The 23,683-nt window shown below is 37.5% G+C and overlaps 1 protein-coding gene across 3 annotated transcripts in view; it reads right to left on the bottom strand.

The window, feature by feature from the left end:
- The window catches only part of prss12 (serine protease 12), a 75,640-nt gene that overhangs the window by 42,266 nt on the left and 9,691 nt on the right, over nt 1-23,683 (bottom strand). For all 3 annotated transcript variants that reach the window (XR_012406014.1, XM_073950650.1, XM_073950642.1), the window contains exons 3-7: nt 23,410-23,588; nt 23,174-23,324; nt 15,453-15,631; nt 13,865-14,006; nt 12,932-13,128 (exon numbers count right to left, since the gene is read on the bottom strand). Coding sequence is in view for 2 of the 3 variants with exons in the window: in XM_073950642.1 (XP_073806743.1) it covers nt 12,932-13,128; nt 13,865-14,006; nt 15,453-15,631; nt 23,174-23,324; nt 23,410-23,588 (848 nt within the window). In the remaining variant the exon portion in view is untranslated. The remainder of the gene's footprint in view (nt 1-12,931; nt 13,129-13,864; nt 14,007-15,452; nt 15,632-23,173; nt 23,325-23,409; nt 23,589-23,683) is intronic.

Genomic DNA, 23,683 nt, shown 5'->3' with positions numbered 1-23,683 from the left:
GGTTTCTGAAATACTCAGACCAGTCCATCTGGCACCAACCACCATGCCATGTTCAGAGTCACTTAAATCACCTTTCTTTCCCATTCTGATGCTCGGTTTAAACTACAGCAGATTTTCTTGACCATGTCTACATGCCTAAATGCATTGAGTTGCTGCCATGGGATTGGCTGATTAGAAATTTGCGTTATTGTGCAGTTGGACAGGTGTACCTAATAAAGTGGCCGGTGAGTGTATATATACTCAGTAGATATATTCTCTCAATTTATTGTGTCATCCCAAAGAGGCATTAGGTCTGTTTATCTGTATGTTTTCTTAGTTTAACATGTATAGTGAAATTTTCAGTGTGCATTTGTAACGCAGCAACAGACACATGTAAACTGTTAAATGAGTGTTTAATGCAAATTTATGCATGTGTGTCCTAAATTTCCTAAATTGAGGTCACTCCTTCATCTAATTTAGAGTTATCCTAAAATCGGCAAAAGCATTTATGTATTTAAGTTATAAGAGAGTTACAGATATTCTATATTATAGTACAGTGTAAAACTCTTAAATGAGGTATTTAAAAATGAGCAGTAACAATATTTAAAGAACATATTCAGTTCCTCCCGGTTTTGGTGTTAATCTGGCACCTGCTTGTAATTGTATGAAACTGTTCAACAGACTGGTTAATAGAGAAGTCGTGTAAGGGTTTGCTAAATAATTGCAAAGTCTTATATTTTCAGTAGTCTACTATTCTTGCCGACACATAATTTTACATATTACTTATGATCTAAATAAACAATGCATATCTAATGTTTGGTCTTTTTTGGAAAAGCTTTATACCATATTTTAATTAGACTGTTTTATTCAATTTAAAGTTAGAAAAATTTGCATAAATAAATGTATCCAATATTTAATTGAAATACTCTTAAAATAAAACAAATATCTTTTAGTCAACTAAATATAGAATAGATTTAGTCGACTAAAACTTGACTAAAACTAAAATGATTCAGAAGACTAAAACTAAAATGGAATTTTAGTCAAATGACTAAGACTAAAACTACATCAAAATTTGCCGTCAAAATTAACACTGTATTTGTAAATACCTTGATTATCTGAAAAATCCTATATACTGCTATCTCTGTATAATGTTGAAATGAGTGCTTGATGAGAATACTAAGAACTACTTTAGCCTTTCATTTATATACACAGAAAACCACACTCATTTGATTCCCAGTGAGTAAAATGAATTAAACAGGGAAATCTCATCTGTAGCGAGTCTCTTGAAAACATTGACTGCTCTGTCCAAAGTCAATAAAGTTAAATCTGCCAGAAGGTCCAGGAAAGAGACCTCAGCAGGGCATTAACACAAATTATAGTTTCTAGTGTGTGTGCGTGTGATTGTAGAAGTGACACACTCCTCACCGTTTCCCAGTTCCAGTGTTGTCACTCATTTTGTTATTCACACTCTGACTGGCCATCTGCCCATTTGGATCTATTACACACACATTCATTCTCTTTCTCTGTCTGCTGAATTTTACAAAAGAGTTCTGGGATAGAGGGGAAATAAAAGAAAACAAAGCGAGGAAGAGAAAAGCAGCAGAAAAATGTGAGGGTAATGCTATTTCAGGACATTTCATTCAGTGAAACACATGAATGGAGGACCCCACTATAAAATAAGAATTCATTTAGTTTGAACGTTAAATTAACTGATATTAAAGTAGAAAAGTTTTAGACTTGCATCCCTATATATCTGTCAGTTTATTATTTTGTGAAAATCAAAAACTAAGGGCTCTAGTTTAACGATCTACTTGCAAAACGTTTGCTATTTTAAGGACAGAAAAATACGTTTTGCGCCCTGGCGCATGGACTAACAGGCTTGTGCTTATTCTCTTAATGAGTTATGGGTGCATTTTGACCATAACATGCATTAAACCAATCTAAGCCTTACCTCTGATACTTTTTAAGAGTCAGTTGTACCATACCATGCCTCTTTATTTTCTCTTTTCTTTACTTTTTCTCTTTACTTTACTGCTTTATTTTTGTGCAAAACGTGTTGGAAAACGGTGTTGTACGCACTCCAATGAACACATCTATTAGCCCACATATTTAGTTTAGTCTGTTAAGCGTAAAGATTTGTTTCAAAACTATTTCTAATTTCAACTCTAACTTCCAACAAGCATATAAATGAACAATAATAACAATAATAAGTGTGGTCAAAAAAATGGGTTACATCCAAACACACGTTTTAAGTTTTTTTCATATGTAAAGATATTTGTGTATTGCTGTACATCCAATGTGTGTGTGTTTTGGATCTGCATAGGCGCATAACTAACAAGCTCTGCGCTAGATTTAGACCAGAGCTGCTTCTCAAATGGCACACTATACACTATGCACTCATGCACTCATGCACTATGTACTTATGCACTTACACACTTAACAGCAGACTATATGTATGTAGTGTCATCCCAAATGGAGCACAAATGTTTTTTACTAAGCGGAAATTCAAACCATTTCCCTGATGACGTTTGACGGTTGCCAAATCAGTGAAATAAATGACCAAACTATCAAATAATACCTGCCATGAGTGTAACCGCATTCACCATCGGGTGGCGCTATAATCACTCTCCAAATGTGAGGTTTACGAGCCAGGAAGGCTCGTAGTGGGTTCTCAAAGGATATAAAAAAATGAGAAAACCTCAAAATGATGGCACAACTCGCTGATATAACGTGTAAAGTGATGGTTTATTTACAGTGTACGAGAGTGAAACCCAAAACCCAGCAAAGTAGCAAACAAACAAAAATAAAAGAAAAATAAACAACAAACAAAACGATATATGTACAATCACAATAAAAATGTACAAGTTATAGATCGCTTACGGCACCACAGTAGCTCGCTCGCTCGCCAGGTGAACTGACCCTTTAAAACTCTGTAGCTCTGTTAGGTAACGCTGCTCCCGCTCTGCTTGTGAGTCAAGAAAGTCCCTCATTAATGCATACATCCCACCTCCAGTAGATGAAGTCTTTGCTTCAGGAGAAGAAACAGGTTTTGTGACTTGCGGTGATGTGGACTTGGGTCGAACGGGAGGAAGTTCCTCCTCCAACTCCGTCTCCGTAGACTCAGCTGACGCCCATGCCCCATCCTCCTTGCTAAGGGCTCCAGTCTGTGAACGAAGCCCCGCTTTAGGCTTCCTGCCTCTCTTAGACGTCTTGCGAGTTGCCATCTCACTTCTGACACCAAATGATTTAGCCCCACTCCTGTGGTTTGTGCCGGCTCTGCACCTCTCTGCTCCAGTAGATCCTCCTCCTCTACCTCCTCCACTTTCCTGATCAGCAACGATGTCTCCTTGTTAGGTGGCTCCTTCCACTCCTTCAATAGATTAATGTGATACGTTTGCTTTTCTTTGCCTTTATCAGGGTGATGAACTTCATATGTTACTGGTCCCAGTCTTCGAAGTACTGTATAGGGCCCTTGCCACTTCACCAGTAGTTGATTCGTCGAGGTGGGAAGCAGTAACAAAACCTTCTGTCCTGGCAGCAGCTCACGAGTTCGGGCATTCTGGTCGTACCACAGTTTCTGTGTCTTCTGGGCCTTCTTGAGGTTCTCTTGGGCCTTCTCTCTGTAGGTCTCCAGACGGTCTCTCATCTCAAGGACGTATTGCACAATACCTTTTGCCTTCTCCGTCACCTCATCAGACGAAGTGGTCTCCCAGTTCTTTCGAAGGAGATCCAGTGGTCCTTGAACCCGCCATCCATACAGGAGCTCAAATGGAGAAAATCCCGTCGAAGCTTGAGGCACCTCCCTGTAGGCAAACATCAGAAACGGTAGCCATTTATCCCAGTCCTTTCCAGTCTCTGACACAAACTTGCGAAGCATGTTCTTCAGTGTTTGATTGAACCGCTCTACTAATCCGTCTGTCTGTGGGTGGTATGGGGTAGTTTTGATTGCAGTGATGCCCAGTTGACGATGCATCATCTTCATCAGTCGGGAAGTAAAGTTGGTTCCTTGGTCTGTAAGTATTTCATTGGGTATTCCTACTCTAGAGAACAGCTGTATTAGGGCATTGATTACCTTGGCGGTGGTGATGGATCGCAGAGGGAAAGCCTCAGGGTACCTGGTGGCATAGTCACTGATGACCAGAATGTACTGATGTCCAGATGTACTCCTCTCCAGTGGGCCCACGATATCCATCGCGATGCGCTGAAACGGCACAGAGATTACAGGCAAAGGAAGTAATGGGGCCTTACCCTGGTGACGCACAGTGCTTGTCTTTTGACAGGTGGGGCATGTGGTGCAATAACTCTGTACATCAGTATACATGGAAGGCCATATGAAACGTGAACTAATGCATGCATATGTCTTTTGGAATGCAAGGTGCCCTGCCCACGGTATGTTATGTGCTACAGACAGAACCACATGACGACAACATGTAGGGACAACCAAACGTGTGGATTCAGAGGTTTGCATGTACAAAACATCATTAATTATAACATACTTCTCCCCACATAAGTCCATTTTGTCCTCATTGGCCTTAGCAAATAACCCAGTCAATGTTTTATCAGCCCTCTGCAGGCTAGCAATGTCCTTTGGGATTTCCCAACTATGAGTTTCCAGACCCTCAGTTTGTGTTTCTGGGGCTGGAGTACCAAGCCCTTTTTCCAGCCGCTTTTGACGGCGTGTTTTTTTGGGGCCTTTGGTCCCGCATTGCAACAGACTATCATGGAAGTCAGGCAATGGCTGCAGACCTGTTTTTGTTTGGGCCCGTGTTACCACCGGACATGACAGTGCGACATTTATAGGCAATTTTGTATCACAGTTCATGTTTAACAGTTCACTTAACACTGGTATATCTCTTCCCAAAATCATATCAGCAGGTAGGTCATCGACAACTGCAACATTTAGTAAATACAATTGGTCTTGTACCCCCACATTCACTTCAATTTGTGGATACGATTTTACATCCCCGTGAACGCATTGTACATTCACCATAGTTGAATAAGGCACATGTGTGACATGACTCCGCTTTATCAATGACATTGAGCTACCAGTGTCCAACATGGCATTTACATTATGTCCATTCACAGAAGCTTTCACATACTGCACTTTGTGAGCTGTAATACTGTCACTGTCCCCTTCCCTTGGAACATAACAAAATCCAGTCAATTTAGCTTTACGCACAGGACACACAAGAGCTTTGTGCCCTGGCTGCTGGCAGTGAAAGCACACCAACCCCTTCCCAGTGTCAGTGTTCTGTGCTGGAACATGTTCATAGTTCTGTTTAGGTTCAGTGCGATTACCAACAAAGTTTTTAACAGTACCTTTAAGTGGTTGAGAACGCTGAATGCCTCGGTGAGCATTAATATATTGCTGTGCCAGTTTTGCAGCCTCAAGTCCTGTTGTTGGCTCGTGTTCCTTTACCCACATCCGCACCTCATGTGGTAGGACCCGGAGTAACTGCTCCAAGACAATCGTCTCACCAATTTCCTCTTTGGAATGACTGTCAGGTTTCGTAGGTCTTTTGCTTTCACCCTCCAAAATAAATAAAGTTATCCGAAAGCTCTGCCCCTTCTGCTACATGAGTGCGTGAAGTGTCCATCATTACACATTTGTGCATCATCCAGGTAAATAAAGTGAACTTCATATTTTTAGAGGTTTCAGTATTACCCCACTACTTACACACTATTTAAACTAAAAAATGGCTAAGAACAGTGCACAAGTATGCAATTTGGGACGCAGCTAAAGTTTTAGTTGGTTGATGGCTTGGTCTATTTCAGTTCCTCAATATAGCAACACGGCAACAATGCGGCTTAACACACCTCCTTTTTAGACCTTTTTAGGGGTGTAGTAGAATGTAATTTTAAGACTTGGTTGTGTTTATAAGATGCAAAGCAATGTGTGCTCATGTTTCACTTGAAGGAAATCATGGTATTTTTTTCATATATCTCACTTTGATTATTTACAGCTACTCTGCTGACATGAAAACGACTAATATATTTCCTAGTTCCTCTGAAAGGCCCGCCTTCAAGTGACTCTGATTGGTCATCGTCATAATGTGCTGCGATTCGTGGATCGGCTCCACGTCACGCCCGTACAAGCACAAGCTTTTCTGCTGTGTAAACAGTCAGACAACCTCCTGCCTGCTCTCTAAAATAAAATCTGACATGTGTCTGTACCGTGTAAAAATGGGGTGCGGCTCCTTTAAGAGAGATCCCCAGTGTGTGTCTATGTTTGTGTGTGAATGTGTAAACTTTCTGTAACAAGCGCATATACGCAGGAATTTCTTTTTCTTTTTCTCTGATGCTAGGATTAAGTTATTTTCTGTAATATATCGTGACAGAATAAGGCTGTTTGAGCCTTGATTTATTTTTCTGCTGCTACACGAGTTAGGTGAGCTCTCCTGTATTTTTTTTTTAACTTGACGCGATGTTACACGACGTCTTTCATATATATCCGGAATATGCAGGTGTAAGTAATATGAATCATTCACATATCTTTTGCGACTTCATTATCTGAGATGTAAAATGCATGGAACAACTGCCTAAAGAGAATCAATGCAGTCGCGCACACACATAGAGAGATGATGCATGTGCTGGTGAAATGTGTGTGTGTGTTTACACCAGTTTGACTGATAAATATGAATTTGTAGCTAAATCATTTGCGTTGCAAAACAGCGTGTCCTGTTGTTTACATCTTTGCTGAAGCATACCGTTAACGCTAGACACTGTACATGTCATGATCAATTTTAACAAATAAAAACACTTACAGGTTGTAGTTCACAGCTCCTGCTTTGAGGAGATTTTAACCAAATCCAGCACTGAACTGGGAGAGATTCTGGAGCTGTTTTGTCAAATCATGCTTCCTATGTATTTTATAATTCTCTGGAACATAATTAATATTAAACTGTAAGCACTTCTATCTTTGTGTCGTGTCCTTTAGAAGCCCAAATACAGAAACAGACGAAGCTCTGTGGAAACAGCAGTGTTTGGACGCATTTTACCTCTATCTCTGCTATAATGTTACATCGCCTCTGGCCATGGCCCTTAGCTGCGCAGTGTATGTGCGCAGTAAAAGAACCTTTGTGATCTCACAAGGGCCGGTATATTTTGTAGTCCCCAAAATTCGTTCATTGTAGGCTTTGCTAAGCTAACTCTGTATAACCAAGGTCTCCCTTTGCATTGAACTTTGAGCTTTTTACATTCAGAGATGTTGTTTATGTTTACACAACTACATTACACATTAGCTAAAGTTTAAAATATGATATCGTAGTGGACCACTCCTTTAAACAATGTGGCGCAAAATGTGAAAATTAGGGTTTCGCTGATCTGAAAATAGCAACAAATCGCTCCAAACACGTCTTGCGCCTTATTGAACTGGTGTATGATAGGACCCTAAAACAAAAAATATAAAACTAAAATATCTATTACTTTTACATTATGCACTGTATTAATATTTTCTAAATTTCATGAATTTACTTACAAAATGTACACATTTACATTATTATTACAGTATTACAGTATTATATATTTTTAAATGTTTTTACTAAATGGCATTGTTTCATTTTAATTGCTTATATTTATATTATGTTAAGGCCCAATCCCAATTCTAGTTTTGTACTCTTATCCCTTTTCCTTCCGCTTCTCCTTGGCCCTTGAAACAGATTGTGAAGCAGAAGGGCTTCAAAATTTACGCCTACAAAATGGGACAGCACTACAACACCTGCACACGTCATGTATCATCGCGATCTCTTGCTTCATATGAGATCAGACGATGGTGAGGATGGGTATTCGAGTGTCATCAAGAGACAGAATGTTGTGGGACTGCTGTACAGGAGTTATTATTATGGATTACAGATATTTAGCGGTTTTTATTTTAGCGTGTTTTTTAAAGCATGACAGTAAAACACAAACGTGGTTATGAATATATTAAAACATAAGCTTGTTTGTTGTAAAAATTCAAATTAATTACAAAAAATACTAATTTGTGCAACTCCTGATCTCCGTGTGCAGCCATGTTGCCGCTGTAGCTGGTGTATTCTGCTGGTATAAAGCTATATAGCTAGTGTTTCCCCTTACGCCTTCAAGCTAAACAGAATTGGGACACCCTTACCCTTTCACGTGAACTTGCAAAACAAGAGCTAGGGGTAAGGGGAAGGACTAAGGAGTGAAGCTGGGATTGGGCCTAAACATAATTTCATTTAAACAGTCTAGTTCAGAGCTGAAATCATGAAAATGAAGGGAATATGGTCGTCTGGATGTATAGGAGTTTTTTCCATATGTACTGTGTGTAATTGTGTGTCTGTCTGGGTCAGGTAAAATCATCAGCTCTTTATAAAGCTTAGCAGGAGTCAGGCATGATAAGTTTAATGGCAGCTGTACTTGTTAAACGTCTGACTTCATGCCCTCTGACCATGAGCAGAACTGGTCTGTCGCATGTCTTGAGATGGTTAATACATCTTGCTGAACCAAAGCTCTTAATGAGCTTACCGAGAATTCTTTCTACTAAGAATCTGTCAGATCATTTCTCTCTGTGTGGATTTTGCTTACATATATATGCAGTAGTGTGTGTAATGTAACATTCAGCTTACAGACAGACCTTCTCAGGGATGGATATTCAGGTTTTATGACTGTGTAAAAGATGTGAATACACTATCCATTCTGCCACCTGGTTTACAGATGTGGAGACATCACCACGGCAACCAATTATGATAATCATAACTCCTCATAAGTCCGCATAGAAAAGTATATTAGCTCATGTATCTGAAACACATGTGGTCTGTCTGAAATCACATACTTCCCTACTATATAATATGTGAAAAGCAGCATGTGAGCCAATTGGAATGTCTGAATTCACAGTAATTGAAAAATAGTAGGTGAGAAGTATCCAGATGACCTACTACTTCCAGTGAGCAACCCAGACTCATTCTGAAAATGTAGCCCTATATACATTTCTGGAAAGTGCCAAATACGTCCCAGGACGTACATTTTTTGGCGTTTTTGTTTACACACATATACCAGAGCCCGCTTTGTATTTGTCTTGCGACTGCCATTCACGCCTGCTCTTCTCAAGTAAATCCACCAGAGGCCGCTGTCGACTGACTAACTGAAAGACTGACTGACTGACCGATCGACTGAACCACCCTTCTCCTTCCTTAAACCCAACCAATAGTGTTTTAAAAATCACTAATTGACCAGCACCCACCCACTTCCTTAAACCCAAAAGCAATCTAAAAAAAGTAAAGCCCTCGCCTGATTTTTACCATGTTTTCAGATTTTACCACATTCTCACTCTGTTATTTACTTTTTTATTTTATTTTTTTGGCTTCTATTTTTGTCTTAACCACTTTCTGGAGATGTTCTTCGCTGGACTGGAACCCCGTCAAACTCCTCTCTGCATCTTAAACTCCTCTCTCGACAAACTCCTCTCTGCGCCGCTCCTCCTCTGTGTGGAGGGCTTTCCCGCTGCAATCAGTTTGTCCGCTTAGCTCACAGTGTCACGTCGGCGGAGCGGAGGTTCGGAAGAGGAGGAGCCGGCCACAGGGACGACCGGGATCGAGTCCGGGGAAGAGCAGTTCCAGAAATCAGGTAAGATGAAAAACAGAATCCAAAAAATAAGGGCGAGAACGCGGTGAGATCCGAAAACGCGGTCAAAAACAAAGACAAGGGCTTTTGCTTTTTTTTTTTTTTCTGGACGGCTTTTGCAAATCGTCACTTGGGTTTAGGGAAGGAGGAGGAGAAAGAGGAGGGCGACTAGGTCAGCCGACTGGCCGCCCGCCCGGTTGATCGTTCAGTTGTTCAGCCAGTCAGTCGGATAGACGGTCGCTCCACAGCGGCCTCCGGTGGCTTTTCACGCAAGAACAACGCAGGCGCGAACGGCACGCGCTTCCGAATGGCGTTCGAGACACGAAAAAGCTCCCACAGCGGCCTCTCACGGATTCGCAAAAACAAAAACTGCTCGAATACGTACCTCCCGGGACGTATTTTGCGGTCTGCAGAAACGTCCGCGGGGCTACGTTTCCACAATGAGCCCGGGTTGTATATAGAGCTATGTTTTCAGCATGAGCCTATGTTGCCAGTGAGATTCTGTACAGTTGATAGTCTGTATAATTTTCAAGTAAAAAACATATTGTTAAGTATTATTAAACCTGGCAAATTATACCAATTCCATTATATATATATATATATATATATATATATATATATATATATATATATATATATATATATATATATATATATATATATATATATATATATATATATATATATATATATTAAGGGTGGAGCCGAACCCGAATACGATATTCGGAAAGGCACGAATATCGTGTTTTTACGAATACTTAATTCGAACAAATACTTGAAAAATTATTTGTATTCGGGAGCAAGAAAAACACTATATCAAAAAACAGCGCTTCCTCATGAGACCACAGTGCATGCCCGTGTGAGTGAGAGTGAGAGAGAGAGAGAGAGAGAGAGAGAGAGAGAGAGACGCTCAGTCAGAAGTAGGAGGGCGCTTCTCCACAGCAACAGACAGAAGGCTCGGCTGAGCGAAAAAAATACTTCACTGCATCATTATTTTTGTTAAATAGATTTTTGTACCTTAATTGGGTTCCAAAGGCAGTTTATAAACTTGTAGCAGAGTTGAAGCGGAGTTTGATCGGACGTCTGCAACTGGGTGCTCTGTTTACGCAACGTTAGCTCTGTTAGCGCGGTAATTTAGACAATAGACTGTTGACAGAGTAACGTTAACGTTCGTTTATAAAGGTTAAAACGATGCTTTTGCAGTTGTGTCGAATAGTATGCACCTATGGGAGTTATATGGTACGTCTACATTACTGTCTTTTGCAGACAGCAAGATATATGCTATAGGCTAGTTAACCTTAGCATAGCTTCCCGTCACTTTTTATTAACTTAAAACTCCTCAAATACATTTTGGCACTATGAAAAAATGAGACTGCTGCTGAGCCATTTCTTGGTCCTCCACAAGTCAAAAGAAAAAAAAAACCTTCATGTTCTGTGTGGAAGAATTTTACAGTCAGTGGTGCTGCAGATAAAACAAAGTGATACTGTATAATGTTTGCAAAAGTGAAATCAGCAGAGGCAGAGATATTAAACATCTGTTAACATCTTCTATCCATAATCATTCATTCATTTCTTTTCGGCTAAATCCCTTTATCAATCTGGGGTTGCCACAGTGGAATGAACCACCAATTTATCCAGCATATGTTTTACGCAGTGGCTGCCCTTCCAACTGCTACCCAGCACTGGGAAACATCCATACACTCTCTTTCACACACATTCAATAGGGACAATTTAGCTTACCCAATTCACCTGTATTGCATGTGTTTGGAGTGTGGGGGAAACCGGAGCACCCGGAGGAAACCCACGCCAACATAGGGAGAACCCAGTCGGGGCTCGAACCAGCAACCTTCTTGCTGTCAGGCGACAGTGCTACTCACTGTGCCACCGCGCAACCTTCTATGTAATGTATTATCACATGCACTAAAAGCATCCTCTCCTGATACTGTCTGTGAACTCCCCACAAGCATCAATCCCCTCAATCAGCACAGCTATGTTCTGCTAAATCCTCCACAAGCACCAAACCATCAACAAAGCCACATTCTGCCCCAGCAAGTCAGTTTCAAACATAAAAAAAAAAAAAAAAAAACTTTGTGTCTGTTTTGTGGCAGGCAGATGACAATAGCAGGGCTGTATCTTTTAGTATTATATAGAATACTTTTGTTCTGCCAGATCCCCCAGGCAGGGTTTTATTTAGATTTATTTAGTTAATTTTAGTTTTTGGAATTCTGTGCATTGGAAAGAAGTTCTTTCAGAAGAAGAACAGTTTTTTGAAGTATTATTTGTTTTTATTCTGTCTATTCAGTGTCCTTCAACAAGAACGGTGGTGGTGGGGTTCATAATATTCACAATGGTATTTTATTAGTTGTTGGTTTAACCATGGATGAGATAATGGCTTCTATGTTATTTTCTTTTCAATGACATTTCTTATCACATGTTCAAAAACAACAACCAATATTGCATATCTATAATTTATATAATGGGTATAATTAAACAATACTTTCACTATAACGTAAATTAGAAGTGTAATAGAAAAAAATATATATTTTTGCGCCATTTTGAATTTTACTCGAATACAAATACAAATACAAATACTTTTCCCCCCTCAACAAATACAAATACAAATACAAATACCGGCTGCTCCGCACATCCCTAATATATATATATATATATATATATATATATATATATATATATATATATATATATATATATATATATATATATATATATATATATATATATATATATATATATTAATTGACAATATGTGTTTGTGTGAACATTTGGTGAACATTTACATTGATTAAAAATACTTTGTACTTTGCAACTAATTAAGACTTTCAGTGGTAATACTGAACATCAATATGTTTATTACATTGTTATATGTCATAAACATACAGATGATGCCCATCGAAATAAGATTTTGAAAACTGAAACATTCATTTTCACGATAATTGAAATCAAATTACCGAAATAACCATTCTCAAAGTTGTTATATTAACTGTTTTAAATGTTAGTTTTAGATCTCATAATGATATTGAATACCGAAATACAAGTAAGTCTAATGTCAACTCTGTTCCTATAATAACTTTTTCATGTCGTAGCTATATCAAATTTATTATCTTTACCTAGTCAAATAAAACTCTTTAGATGTAAAGATCAGAATAAACATGTTTTAGGAGTTAAAACAAAAGAAAGAATCATTTTCCACAAATTTTAAACAGTATCTGGTCACAGGTCATTCTTGTCATATTTATGGCTGTGAGATGCACAATGTTTCCCTCAGTGTTTGGATTGTTTCTGTCTCTCTAAGGGGGGAATGTGTAAGGCTTTGTTAAAGTGTGTATGTTTGTGTGTGTTTCAGAGCTCTTACTGTTGGGTACTCCATGTCTGGAGCGTTGGGGGCTGCACACAATGGCTACATCCTGTCTGTGAGTGCAGTCATGTTTAAACCAACCCCTCCGGCTGCAGTGTGTGACCGTGGGCTCTTTTCCAGTACAGCGCACATCATCCAGAAGAACAGGACCTGCCGCTATCCCAAACCGCCCTGCTGATACACTCTCCCCTGACCTGTATCAACACAACACAATTAACAAAACCAATAATAAGCACATGATATATTGAAAATTAATCTACAGATTAGAGTTTCTAACAGTTGAAAAATGTGTATTCTTGTGTCCACATTGTAAAAAGGTAAGTTAATTTCATTAATGAAAATGGCTCAAAAACAAAACAAATGCTTAAAAGATCTGATACTCCAGTAACATAAATGGATGCTCATCTAATGAGTGAACAGCAAAATTTTGTTGATTATACCAAATATTATTGTTCATTAATTAAGTTTTATTAATTAGTTTATCAAAGTCTGCACAGGAAGTTTGGCCATAGGAGAAATGGTCATGCCCAACTGAGCCTGGTTTCTCTCGAGGTTTTTTCCTTCACTTTTTGTCAATTGGTCAAGTCTGCTCCTCGCCACTGTCGCCACTGGCTTGCTTGGTTGGGACTTGTGGAGCTGCACATCGATAGATTTGCTCTTCAGTGTTTGAATTTTCAGCAGTAAAAATGAAACCACACTGAACTGAACTTAACTGAGCTTCAACTCTGAAAACTGGACTAACACAGTTTTAATTTACTAGAACCTTTATGTTAAGCTACTTTGACACAATCTACATTGTAAAGGCGCTATAGAAATAAACATGAATTGAATTAAACTAAGTTTTTTTCCTACTGTTTGTTTCTGACCTTGAAACATTCAGAAGTATTAGAAGCAAAGCAATCCAAGAGATTTTTTTTGTCTGTGCATTACCTGAAACCCAGCTGCCTGCAGACGACCTGTGTGTTAGTCTGTGTCCAGCCATCATCACACACAGTCCCCCACTGTCCTCTGTAATGGACCTCCAGTCTCCCTTCATAACCCTTTACACCCCCAACCAGACGCACTGCACCGTCTGAGGAAGAGAAACGAAATCTGTTTACACATGGTATACATCAGCAGACTACAGAGGTCTATGTACCATTAAAACACTGCCATTCAGTCACTTGCCTATACATGACATGAACTTCACATGCGATCGTGTTGCGTTAAAAACTAAATAGAACAAGGTCTATCGACAGTAAATATCATATACAAATGCACAATCAGTTTCTGATGTTCTCTGTGCACTTATGTCTGCTGATAAACAGACCAAATTAAAGAGAAAAAAGATGTTTTGAGTTAACATGTCAGGTTCTAACAGTCAGGAACAACATCAGAAACAAGTGAACAGTTGTTGTTTTTTTTTCAATAACATGCTGGATCACATGAGAATAAAATATTAGTTTAAAGATATTTGACTGCAGATTGTTTTAAAAATGACCCACACGTAAAAAAAACTATGTTTCAGAAAGAATGAGAATAGAAAATATTAACTTCTCCATATATATACTGTACACATTTGTTTCATTTTTCTTTTCTTTGTGTGTACCATTTTCACATCATTTTTAACTTAAGAAACTTATTAAAAATATTTTTTAAAAAGTTATAATATTGACATTTAGATGTATTTCACTTTACTATAAGTGCTTGTCGGTGTATTTAGAAATATATCACAATATACTATATGACAATAAATCTGATTGTGAAATGGCTTCTACTCAAGTCCTTAAAACAATATACTTAATATTAAGTACATTAAAACAAATAATACTTAAGCACACTTAAGTATAAAACATTACCATTGCGTTAGTTCTTCCAAACTATACAGCATCATGTCAGCAAAAAGCACGTCAACAAACACTGTTAGTGTTTTCAATAACAGAACTGAATGGAATTTGACATTTTTTTAATTGAACAAATTTCCCTCTGCTCCTAAACCTACACATACAGTTACCGTCAGAATAATAAGCCTCTCTTTCAATTTTTTTTTCTTTCTTAAATATTTTCCAAATATTGCTTAACAGAGCAAATTTTCACAGCATGTCTGAAATTTTTTCTTCTGGAGAAAGTCTTATTTGTTTTATTTCGGCTAGATTAAAAGCAGTTTTAGATTTTTTAAACACCATTTTAGGGACAAAATTATTATCCCCTTTAAGCTTTATATTTTTTCGATAGCCTACAGAACAAACCATCGCTATACAATAACTTGTCTAATTACCCTAACCTGCCTAGTTAACCTAATTAACCTAGTTAAGCCTTTAAATGTCACTTTAAGCTGTATAGAAGTGTCTTTTATTATGTATGTTATTTACTGCCGTCATTTCAAAGAAAGGAGTTTTTAAAACTATTATGTTTAGAAATGTATTGAAAAAATCTTCTCTCCGTTAAACAGAAATTTTGGAAAAAAATAAACAGGGGGGCTAATAATTCAGGGTGCTCCAACTGTAAATCATATAATGAACCAGAAGTGTGTTTATACCTGTAAGTGGTACACAGGACACTCCAGCATCCTCTGAGTGGTCACAGTTATGCTCCCCCCAGGCAGTTTTTGGACACTGCTCTATTGAAAGCTCATTTCCGGTGCAGCTCACCTCATCCAAAAACACACGCCCAGAGCCTGCGCCGAAATATGCTCCCACCCAAGCCTTCGCAATGCCACTGTACACATAAATCACAAAATAATACAAAACACCAGCACGCTCATTATGAAATTCAAATCACTGATAATCCTCAAAGAATGCAAAACAATGAAATAATTCAGCTAAAGGTTAAAGCTGCCATCCCACTAGATGATTTTTCCAACTGATTTACAGTCTTATGCTTCATTTATTTAGTCATTATGAAGTCAGAGGGAGTTGCTTGTCTCTCAGCAGGTCAGTGTGAAAAGCTGTAAAGACTTCCTGCTAAGCTCCTCTAGAAGATTCCAGCATATTGTTGCATATTATCATTTTAAATGAGCTGAATGAGATTCTACTCATGGAAAATAAATAAATTCTTTATACAGGTCTTGCAAATGTGTAAACCCTTTCTCATTGGGTTGACACATTTTCCCCACCATTTTTCAAAACAGTTAACACGGATGTCATTCAAGCAGTCCAAACTCCATTGTTTTTGTTATGGTTACCAAACAGAAATCATCTATTCCTAACCATTAGAAACTACCAAGATCAGTATGAATTCAGCGAAGCAATGGTTTGACACTCCTTCACACAAGTCTTCAATTAGCAAACAGTCTGCAAACATTATAAAAACGGTGGAAGGTCTGAGTTGTTCTGTGCCAGCATGGATGGAGGTCATTATTGGCTATGTCCATTACTCTCCATAGATTTGACTGTATATTGGTTTACATGTGTTTTCTCTAATATTTACAGTATTTCATTACTTTTGTCTGTTGTTTTATACAGTATTTCAGTTGTCAGCCACAGTTTGAAAAATGTCATGAATTCAATATAGGTTTAATCAAAGCATTTCTTATTCTGGATCCAATTATTTGCAAAAAGGCAAATTTGACAGCCCAAATAGAAAGACAACAAATGACATTGGCAATAGGCTACAATGACAAGCAATGGTGGACTAATTCACACTGAGTTCTGTATTTTGTATTTTGTTGTCCATTGTGTAATGATTGATTGAAAGAGCTCATATACTTGTTTGCAAGTTGTGTTGTTTGAAGGTAAAGCTAGGTTTTGTTGCATATTTTAAATGTTTTGACACGGTATGTGCCTTTTGCAAGCAAAATGTGTCATTTTGACCATGAGTGCCGCTGTTTAGGCCTGCGTGTTAACTGTTTTGAAAATGTGGAGTTTCAGTTGACAGCTGCATCAAAGCAATTGAGAAAAACTGTAATCAAAGCGTTTCTCATTCTGCATCCAATTCTTAGCAAAAAGGCAAATTTGACAGCCCAAATAGAAAGACAACAACGCCAATGGCATTGGCAATAGGCTACAATGGCAAGCAATGGTGCACAGATTCACACTGAGTGCTGTATTTTGTATTTTGTTGTATTTTGAGTGCCGCTGTTTAGGCCTGTGTGTTAAATGTTTTGAAAAAGTGGAGTTTTAGTTGACGGCTGCATCAAAGCAATCAAGAAAAACTGTTCACACTGAGTTCTGTATTTTGTATTTTGTTGTCCATTGTGTAATGATTAATTGAAAGAGCTCATATACTTGTTTGCAAGTTGTGTTGTTGGAAGGTAAAACTAGCTTTTGTTGCATATTTTAAATGTTTTGACGTGATATGTGCATTTTGCAAGCAAAATGTTTATTTTTGACCATGAGTGTTGCTGTTTATGTCGCTGAAAATGTGGAGTTTCAGTTGATGGCTGCATCAAAGCAAACAAAAAAAAACTGTAACAAGTCATAATGCATTTTTTTTCTATACATTGTCATTAGACTTCTTTTCTAAAACTGTCTTCATTTGGTGAATTTCTCCCAGAAGAATCTTGACTTTTTCTAACAAAAACATCTGAAAGGAGATTATATATGTTCACATTTGTACTTTTGTTTTGTTTTTTCCTTTCTGCCATGCAGTGCTGTTTTTACCTTTCTGTATCACAATGACAAGATCTGTCAACAAATTACAGTACAAATAGCAAAAAAAATTAATGAATAAAATAGCCATAGTTTACATCAGAACATTGCTCCAGAATACACTGTTATATTGAAAACATGAAAAGTAATTTGACTGTCTTATCAGTACACAATGGCCACAGGACTTGTCATTCTGATGACACTGACACATTCATTGACACAGAAATTTAGTTACTAAGGATTTTGAGCAAGAGACTGGCTTTTGCAGGTAACCCATGCTGTTTTGTTATTTGTATGCGCTGTTTTGAGCAATGCACTTACTGTTTTGCAAATTTCAATTCTTATTTGAGAAATGTACCAAATAACTGAAAAAACTGTAATAATACTTTGTCATCCCTAATTTGTAGCATATCGTAAATCAACATAAAAAAAATGATATATTATTAATATTACTTTTATTCAAACAGCTAATTCTTTTTTGACCGGAAATGACACAGACATCTCCCAAAAGATAAGACGATGTACAAGAGGCATCATTGTGAAAAAAATATTTCTCAGCTTTTATTTACATTTGAACAAAAACTTTCACTGTCATTATTTGGCCGAGTGACAGCAGTTAAAACAGTCCTTTTGTTTTCTGAAAACGCAGTTACATTTTAAAGTTATGTGCCCTCTAGTGGGCATAACAATGACAAATGGCATTGTCATGATGCGAGCTTTCATGAAATGAATCCCACTAAATGAATGCACCCATTATTTTCCTTATTTCCAGTATTTACATTTAAATTCTTGACCAGAGATGCCCAAAGTAGGGCCCGCAGGTCAAAGTTGGCGCATGGTAACCTTTGATTTGGCCAATTAAGGTTGGGGCAAATGCTTTCAACAGAGATCGTCATTTCTAATTTACCATAAACTTTTGTTTGTTTGCTTGCTTGTTTGATTGTTGAGCAACAAAAAAAGTCAAATGAAATTAAAAGTCAAATGAAGTTAAAAGGCAAATGAAATTAAATGTTTTAATTAAATGTTGTGCATGATTCCATGATGCCTTGTGTAAAAAATCTGAGTGTTATATTTACTGATGGCTTAAGATTTGATAAACAGATTAACGCAGTGGTCAAATCTTGCTTTTTTCAGCTTTGAATTTTAAAAACAGTCAAACCTATTTTATCTAGAAGAATATAGAAAAAAATATTCATGCTTTTATTTCTTCAAGATTAGACTACTGTAATGCGCTATATTTTGGGATCAGTCAGACAACTCTATCCCACAGCTATTTACAGCTATTTCAAAATGCTGCTGCAAGGCGTTTAACCGGCACTAAAAAATATGACCACATTACACCAGTTTTGCACTCTCTGCACTGGTTGCCTGTGCACTATCGTGTCACTTTTAAAATTCTTCTCCTGGTTTTTAAATCTCTAAATGGCCTAGCTACTTCCTACCTGACAGACCTGTTGACTGAGCATCAGCCTGGTCGGTCTCTTCGGTCATCTATCCAGAGACTATTATACATTCCAAAGTCGAGGCTGAAATGCTTGGGTGATCGGGCTTTCGCAGTAGCTAGTCCTACTTTGTGGAATGCTCTGCCCCTCTGTATTAAGTCTATATCATCTCTGTCTGTTTTTAATCTAGGTTGAAAACTTACCTTTTTGATTTGGCATTTTATCAGTGAGAATTGTTTGTTTTTAGCTCTAATAACTATCAGTTAGATTTGTTTGTTTTAGCCCTAATTTTATACTTGTTCTTTGTAATTTGTATTGTTCAGCACATTGGTCAACCTTTGGTTGTGTATAATAGTGCTATATAGATAAAATTAACATTGACATTGATTAAGATCTTTAAAAATGCAAATACTGTCACTTGCAAATCAAAAAAATGCAAATCAAGGCAAAGGTTGGTGCAGCATGACTCAGCATTGAACACAATTGTGTTAAAAATGTGTTTATGTTTTTATTGTAAGAAGTTCATGATAAAATGTACAAAATTGAAGTATTTTTTCCATTTATTTTTCAATATTAATAAATTAGGAAATTACCATAGCAGCTTTAATGTAATACTCTGGTATATTTACCTTTGGTCCAGCTCTTTTGGTTTTTGGCCCTTCATAAGAAAAAGTTTGGGCACCCCTGCTCTTGACAGATAAATTAGAAAATCCTGGGATCTGACCTATGATTGTTGCAATAGTATGAAAATAATGTTTGACCAATCAAGCTGCACAAATCGCACATTTGATGAATGGGCACAATGCATTCTGTCTTCTGGAAGGGGCTATATTTTAGTACACATATTTCATATGCTAGATCATATTTCAAAAATGTGCCAAATTACCTATAGCAGTGCAGGTTTGAGAACAAACTGAAATACCACATTAAGTTTTTTTTTTAATAGTAAATTTATAGTTAATTTCATGAGACATCCTTTTTAAAGCTTGCTAAAGATTTCTAATTGTTTTTTTGTCATGTTTTTTCTAAAACATTTTGATTATTTAACCAAGCATTTTTTCTGCTTATCATACATTTACATGGCTAATAATAATAATAATAATAATAATAATAATAATAATAATAATAATAATAATAATAATAATAATAATTAAACATGTAGGCAGAACTATATGTGCTATAATGTTTTCCTCACTAAAATTGATGCATATTACAGCATTTGACATTTCTCAAGTTAATGTTAGCATGGAACCACTTCTTCATGTGGAAACCTTCACATTGGTGGGTTGGGGAAATGGGACTGCATAACAGAAAAAAAAGAAAAACAGACTGTGTTATAAGTTGTTAAAAGTATCCCAGTGGGCTGAATTAAGAGTCAGCTGTGAGATTATATACACTTTTTTATATTCTTTCTGTGATTAACAGGCAATCAAGCAAAACCTTCAGCAGTCAATAATCAGTGAAGGTTGAGAAGCAAATGAGGTGGAACTGCGGTCTCTGACATGTGCACGAACCCACGCGTTTTATTCTACAAGAGCTTTTCCGCTCAATGGAGAGCCCTTCACATGAGCGATTATTAAACAAACTTACACGCACCTACAGAGCTCACTTTTGGGTACCATTTGTTAAACCGGTCAGCATATAACAGCCGAAAATCTTGAAACAATCAACCTGATTCACATCTAGATCTTTCCATCCCCTCTTTCCGTTCCTCTCTAATTCCTCTCCTCCCTCTAAATCACCCTTTACGCCTCTTTGCCCTCTCGATCTGTCTTCCTCTGGCTCTCATCCTCTCATTATCTCCCTTTTCTGTCTGTCTGGAACACACTCACTTTTCTTGCTGAGAACACTTTGGCTTTGTGTGTCAGGAACCTCCCAAGAAAATATTTCACATTTTTATGCGGGGAAGACACTCTTCTCCTCTCTTTCCCTATCTCTGTTTATCACTCCTACCTCCTCTCTATCTTCCTTTTATTTTCACACATTTCAGTTATAAAAACGCCCCCGTGTTCCTCTAAATAGACAGTTTGTTCCCAAGAAACAAGGTCAAGCCTCCTTGGGTTTGTTTAGGCAGGCAGATCTCTTTGGCATATGACTGGTTTGCTTTTGAATTGCTGTTAATTAATAAAAGATGAATATATAACAACAAAATAATTGAAAACAACAAATAATTTGAATATTAAATTTGTTTTTACATTAAATTACTCTAAATTAAATCTAGAACTCCTAATTAATCATTGATAAATTAATTTAGTTATATTTTTGTATTGTTTTTTGATTTAATTGTTCCTAAATTAATTATTATTCATTACATATTTGTCTAGAATTAAACATTTTTATATTAACAATATGTAACTAATTTGATTAAAAAAATGCAATTCAAATTAATCCATCAGTTGTTTGAAATCAATTCAGTGCATTCAGTCACATCAGATTTCAAGATATTTTTCATCATATGGGACACAACAGGAATGTAATGCCACACACAAAGCGCAGTAGTGTCTACAACCATGTCTGAATTCATTCATTTATTCATTCATTCATTTATTCTCACAAGTTGCATTCACTATGCATGGAAAGACAAGCAAGCATATGCATGAATGTTGTGCATCATCACATGATGTCAGTACCATGGCAAGATAAAACTCTATTTCATTGTTTTGTCCTGTTTTATGTCTTATTGTCATTACTATGGCAACTGATGTAGATATCCAAGATATTTACGTCAATTAATAATTTACTATTTTCTTACCTAAACAGATCTAATCTTATCACCTATTTGAATAAAAAAAATAAAGAAAAATAAAAAGTATCAGGGTCAGAGTCAAAACATCCCTTTCTGTACCCACATTATAACTAGCGTTTGATCATAGTAATTTTTTTATACATGAAAATATATTAAATACAAGTCAAACGTAATAATGTTTCTTATTACATGGCTCTCTGGAATACTTGATTCTGATTGGTCAATCACCACTAAACTATGTTTTTCCCAGATAACAACCACTGAATAACACAGGCTCATCCGGGTACTTCAAATCATCTTGACCATTAGTGATTATATGCATATGTAAGGGAGGCCAGCTAAGGAAGTGCAGTGCAAGTAAACCTCACTCCCCTGATAAAGCAACTGACTCCCATGCGGACGGTTGCCGGTTCAATCCCAGCTCGGAGTGGGTTGAGTGGTGTTGGACCAGCGAGGTGACATTGGTGCCGTGTCTCGGATGGGAGTGAGGTTTAGGGGGTGAGTGTAACGGAGGCCAGCTAGGTAAGTGTTGTGCAAGTAAACCTCACTCCTCTGACCTCTACAGGTGCTCTATTGACAGACGCTAGAGGCCATGGTCTTTAGCCTCCTTGGTAGAGCAACCGACTCCCATGTGGACGGTTGCCAGTTCGATCCCACGACTGACCATTGGCGACTTGTGGAATACACCAACAAAGTATTTTAATATATCATAAAATGATTCTTGTTCTAAATATTCCTTACCAGATCTTTTTGGTATATAACCATGGAGTCAACTAGGATTGTTAAAAGACATAAAGCTCTGCTATTCTAGACATGCCTCTGGTGTCAACTTTTAATCACTGTAAAATATATATGATAGACATAGATTAAAATAAATGTATAAACAAAGCACAATAAGAGGTGGTATTACACATTGTTTTTTATGCTAACAGACCTCTTTTCATCAATGACCAATGAACAAAGCATTTAAAAAATTCTACTCATTAATATGACAATATTTAAGTTCATTTGTTTAAAAATGTAAAAAAAAAAAAAATACATATGTTTACTATTATTCATCTATTAATTTTCCTTACGCTTAGTCTTTTTATTTCTCAGGGGTCGCCACAGTGAAATGAACAGCCAACATATACAGCATATGTTTTACGCTGTTGATGCCCTTCCAGCTGCAACCCAATACTGTAAAACACCCATACACTCTCACATTCACACACTATACAGCCATGTTAGTTTATTCAATTATGAGTATCTATAGCACGTCTTTGGACTGTGGGGGAAACTGGAGCACCTGGAGGAAGCCCATGCAAACACGGGGAGAATATGCACAGAACTCCACACAGAAATGCCAACTGGTCCAGCCAGGACTCCAACCAGCGACCTTCTTGCTGTGATGCGACAGTGCTAACCACTGAGCCACCGTGCCACCCAGTTTAATATCATGTTCAACTATAAAAATATGTGTGTTTGTCTGTAAATGTCTTACCCTAACCCCAGCTGCCTGCAGACCACCTCAGCGTCGTTATCATCCCATTGGTCATCACAAACTGTGCCCCACTGTCCTGCATGATACACCTCTACTCTGCCCTCATATGCCGATGGACCACCAGATAGCCGCACTGGGACAAACACTGAAGCTAAACAAACACACAGGTTATTTTCTCTTTTTTATTAGGGATTGTGATTGTGTTTAAATGTATGTAAATGTTAAAGTATACATACTCTCCACCGGCATGCAAGAAACAGCAGCCGCTTGGCGATTCTCACACTCTCCCCCGTTCCAGACGGTGCGATTGCATTGCAGTAAGTCATCTTCCTGTCCTTCACAGCCCACAGTCTGCCAGTGAACTACAGACACCACCAGACGTGACAGAGGACTCATGCGTGCATGTGCTCTATAGCTGAGACAACAAGAGAGAGAGAGACGAACAGTAATGTCATTTTTGTGACAGTTCTTTCCAAAGCTGCACAACATAGGTAACCATGAAACCAGCTG

This window comes from Danio rerio, chromosome 1 (assembly GCF_049306965.1).
Source record: "Danio rerio strain Tuebingen ecotype United States chromosome 1, GRCz12tu, whole genome shotgun sequence".
Taxonomy (NCBI): Eukaryota; Metazoa; Chordata; class Actinopteri; order Cypriniformes; family Danionidae; genus Danio; species Danio rerio.
The sequence above is the reverse complement of the archived record's forward strand: the minus strand, read 5'-3'. Positions and strand labels throughout refer to the sequence as shown.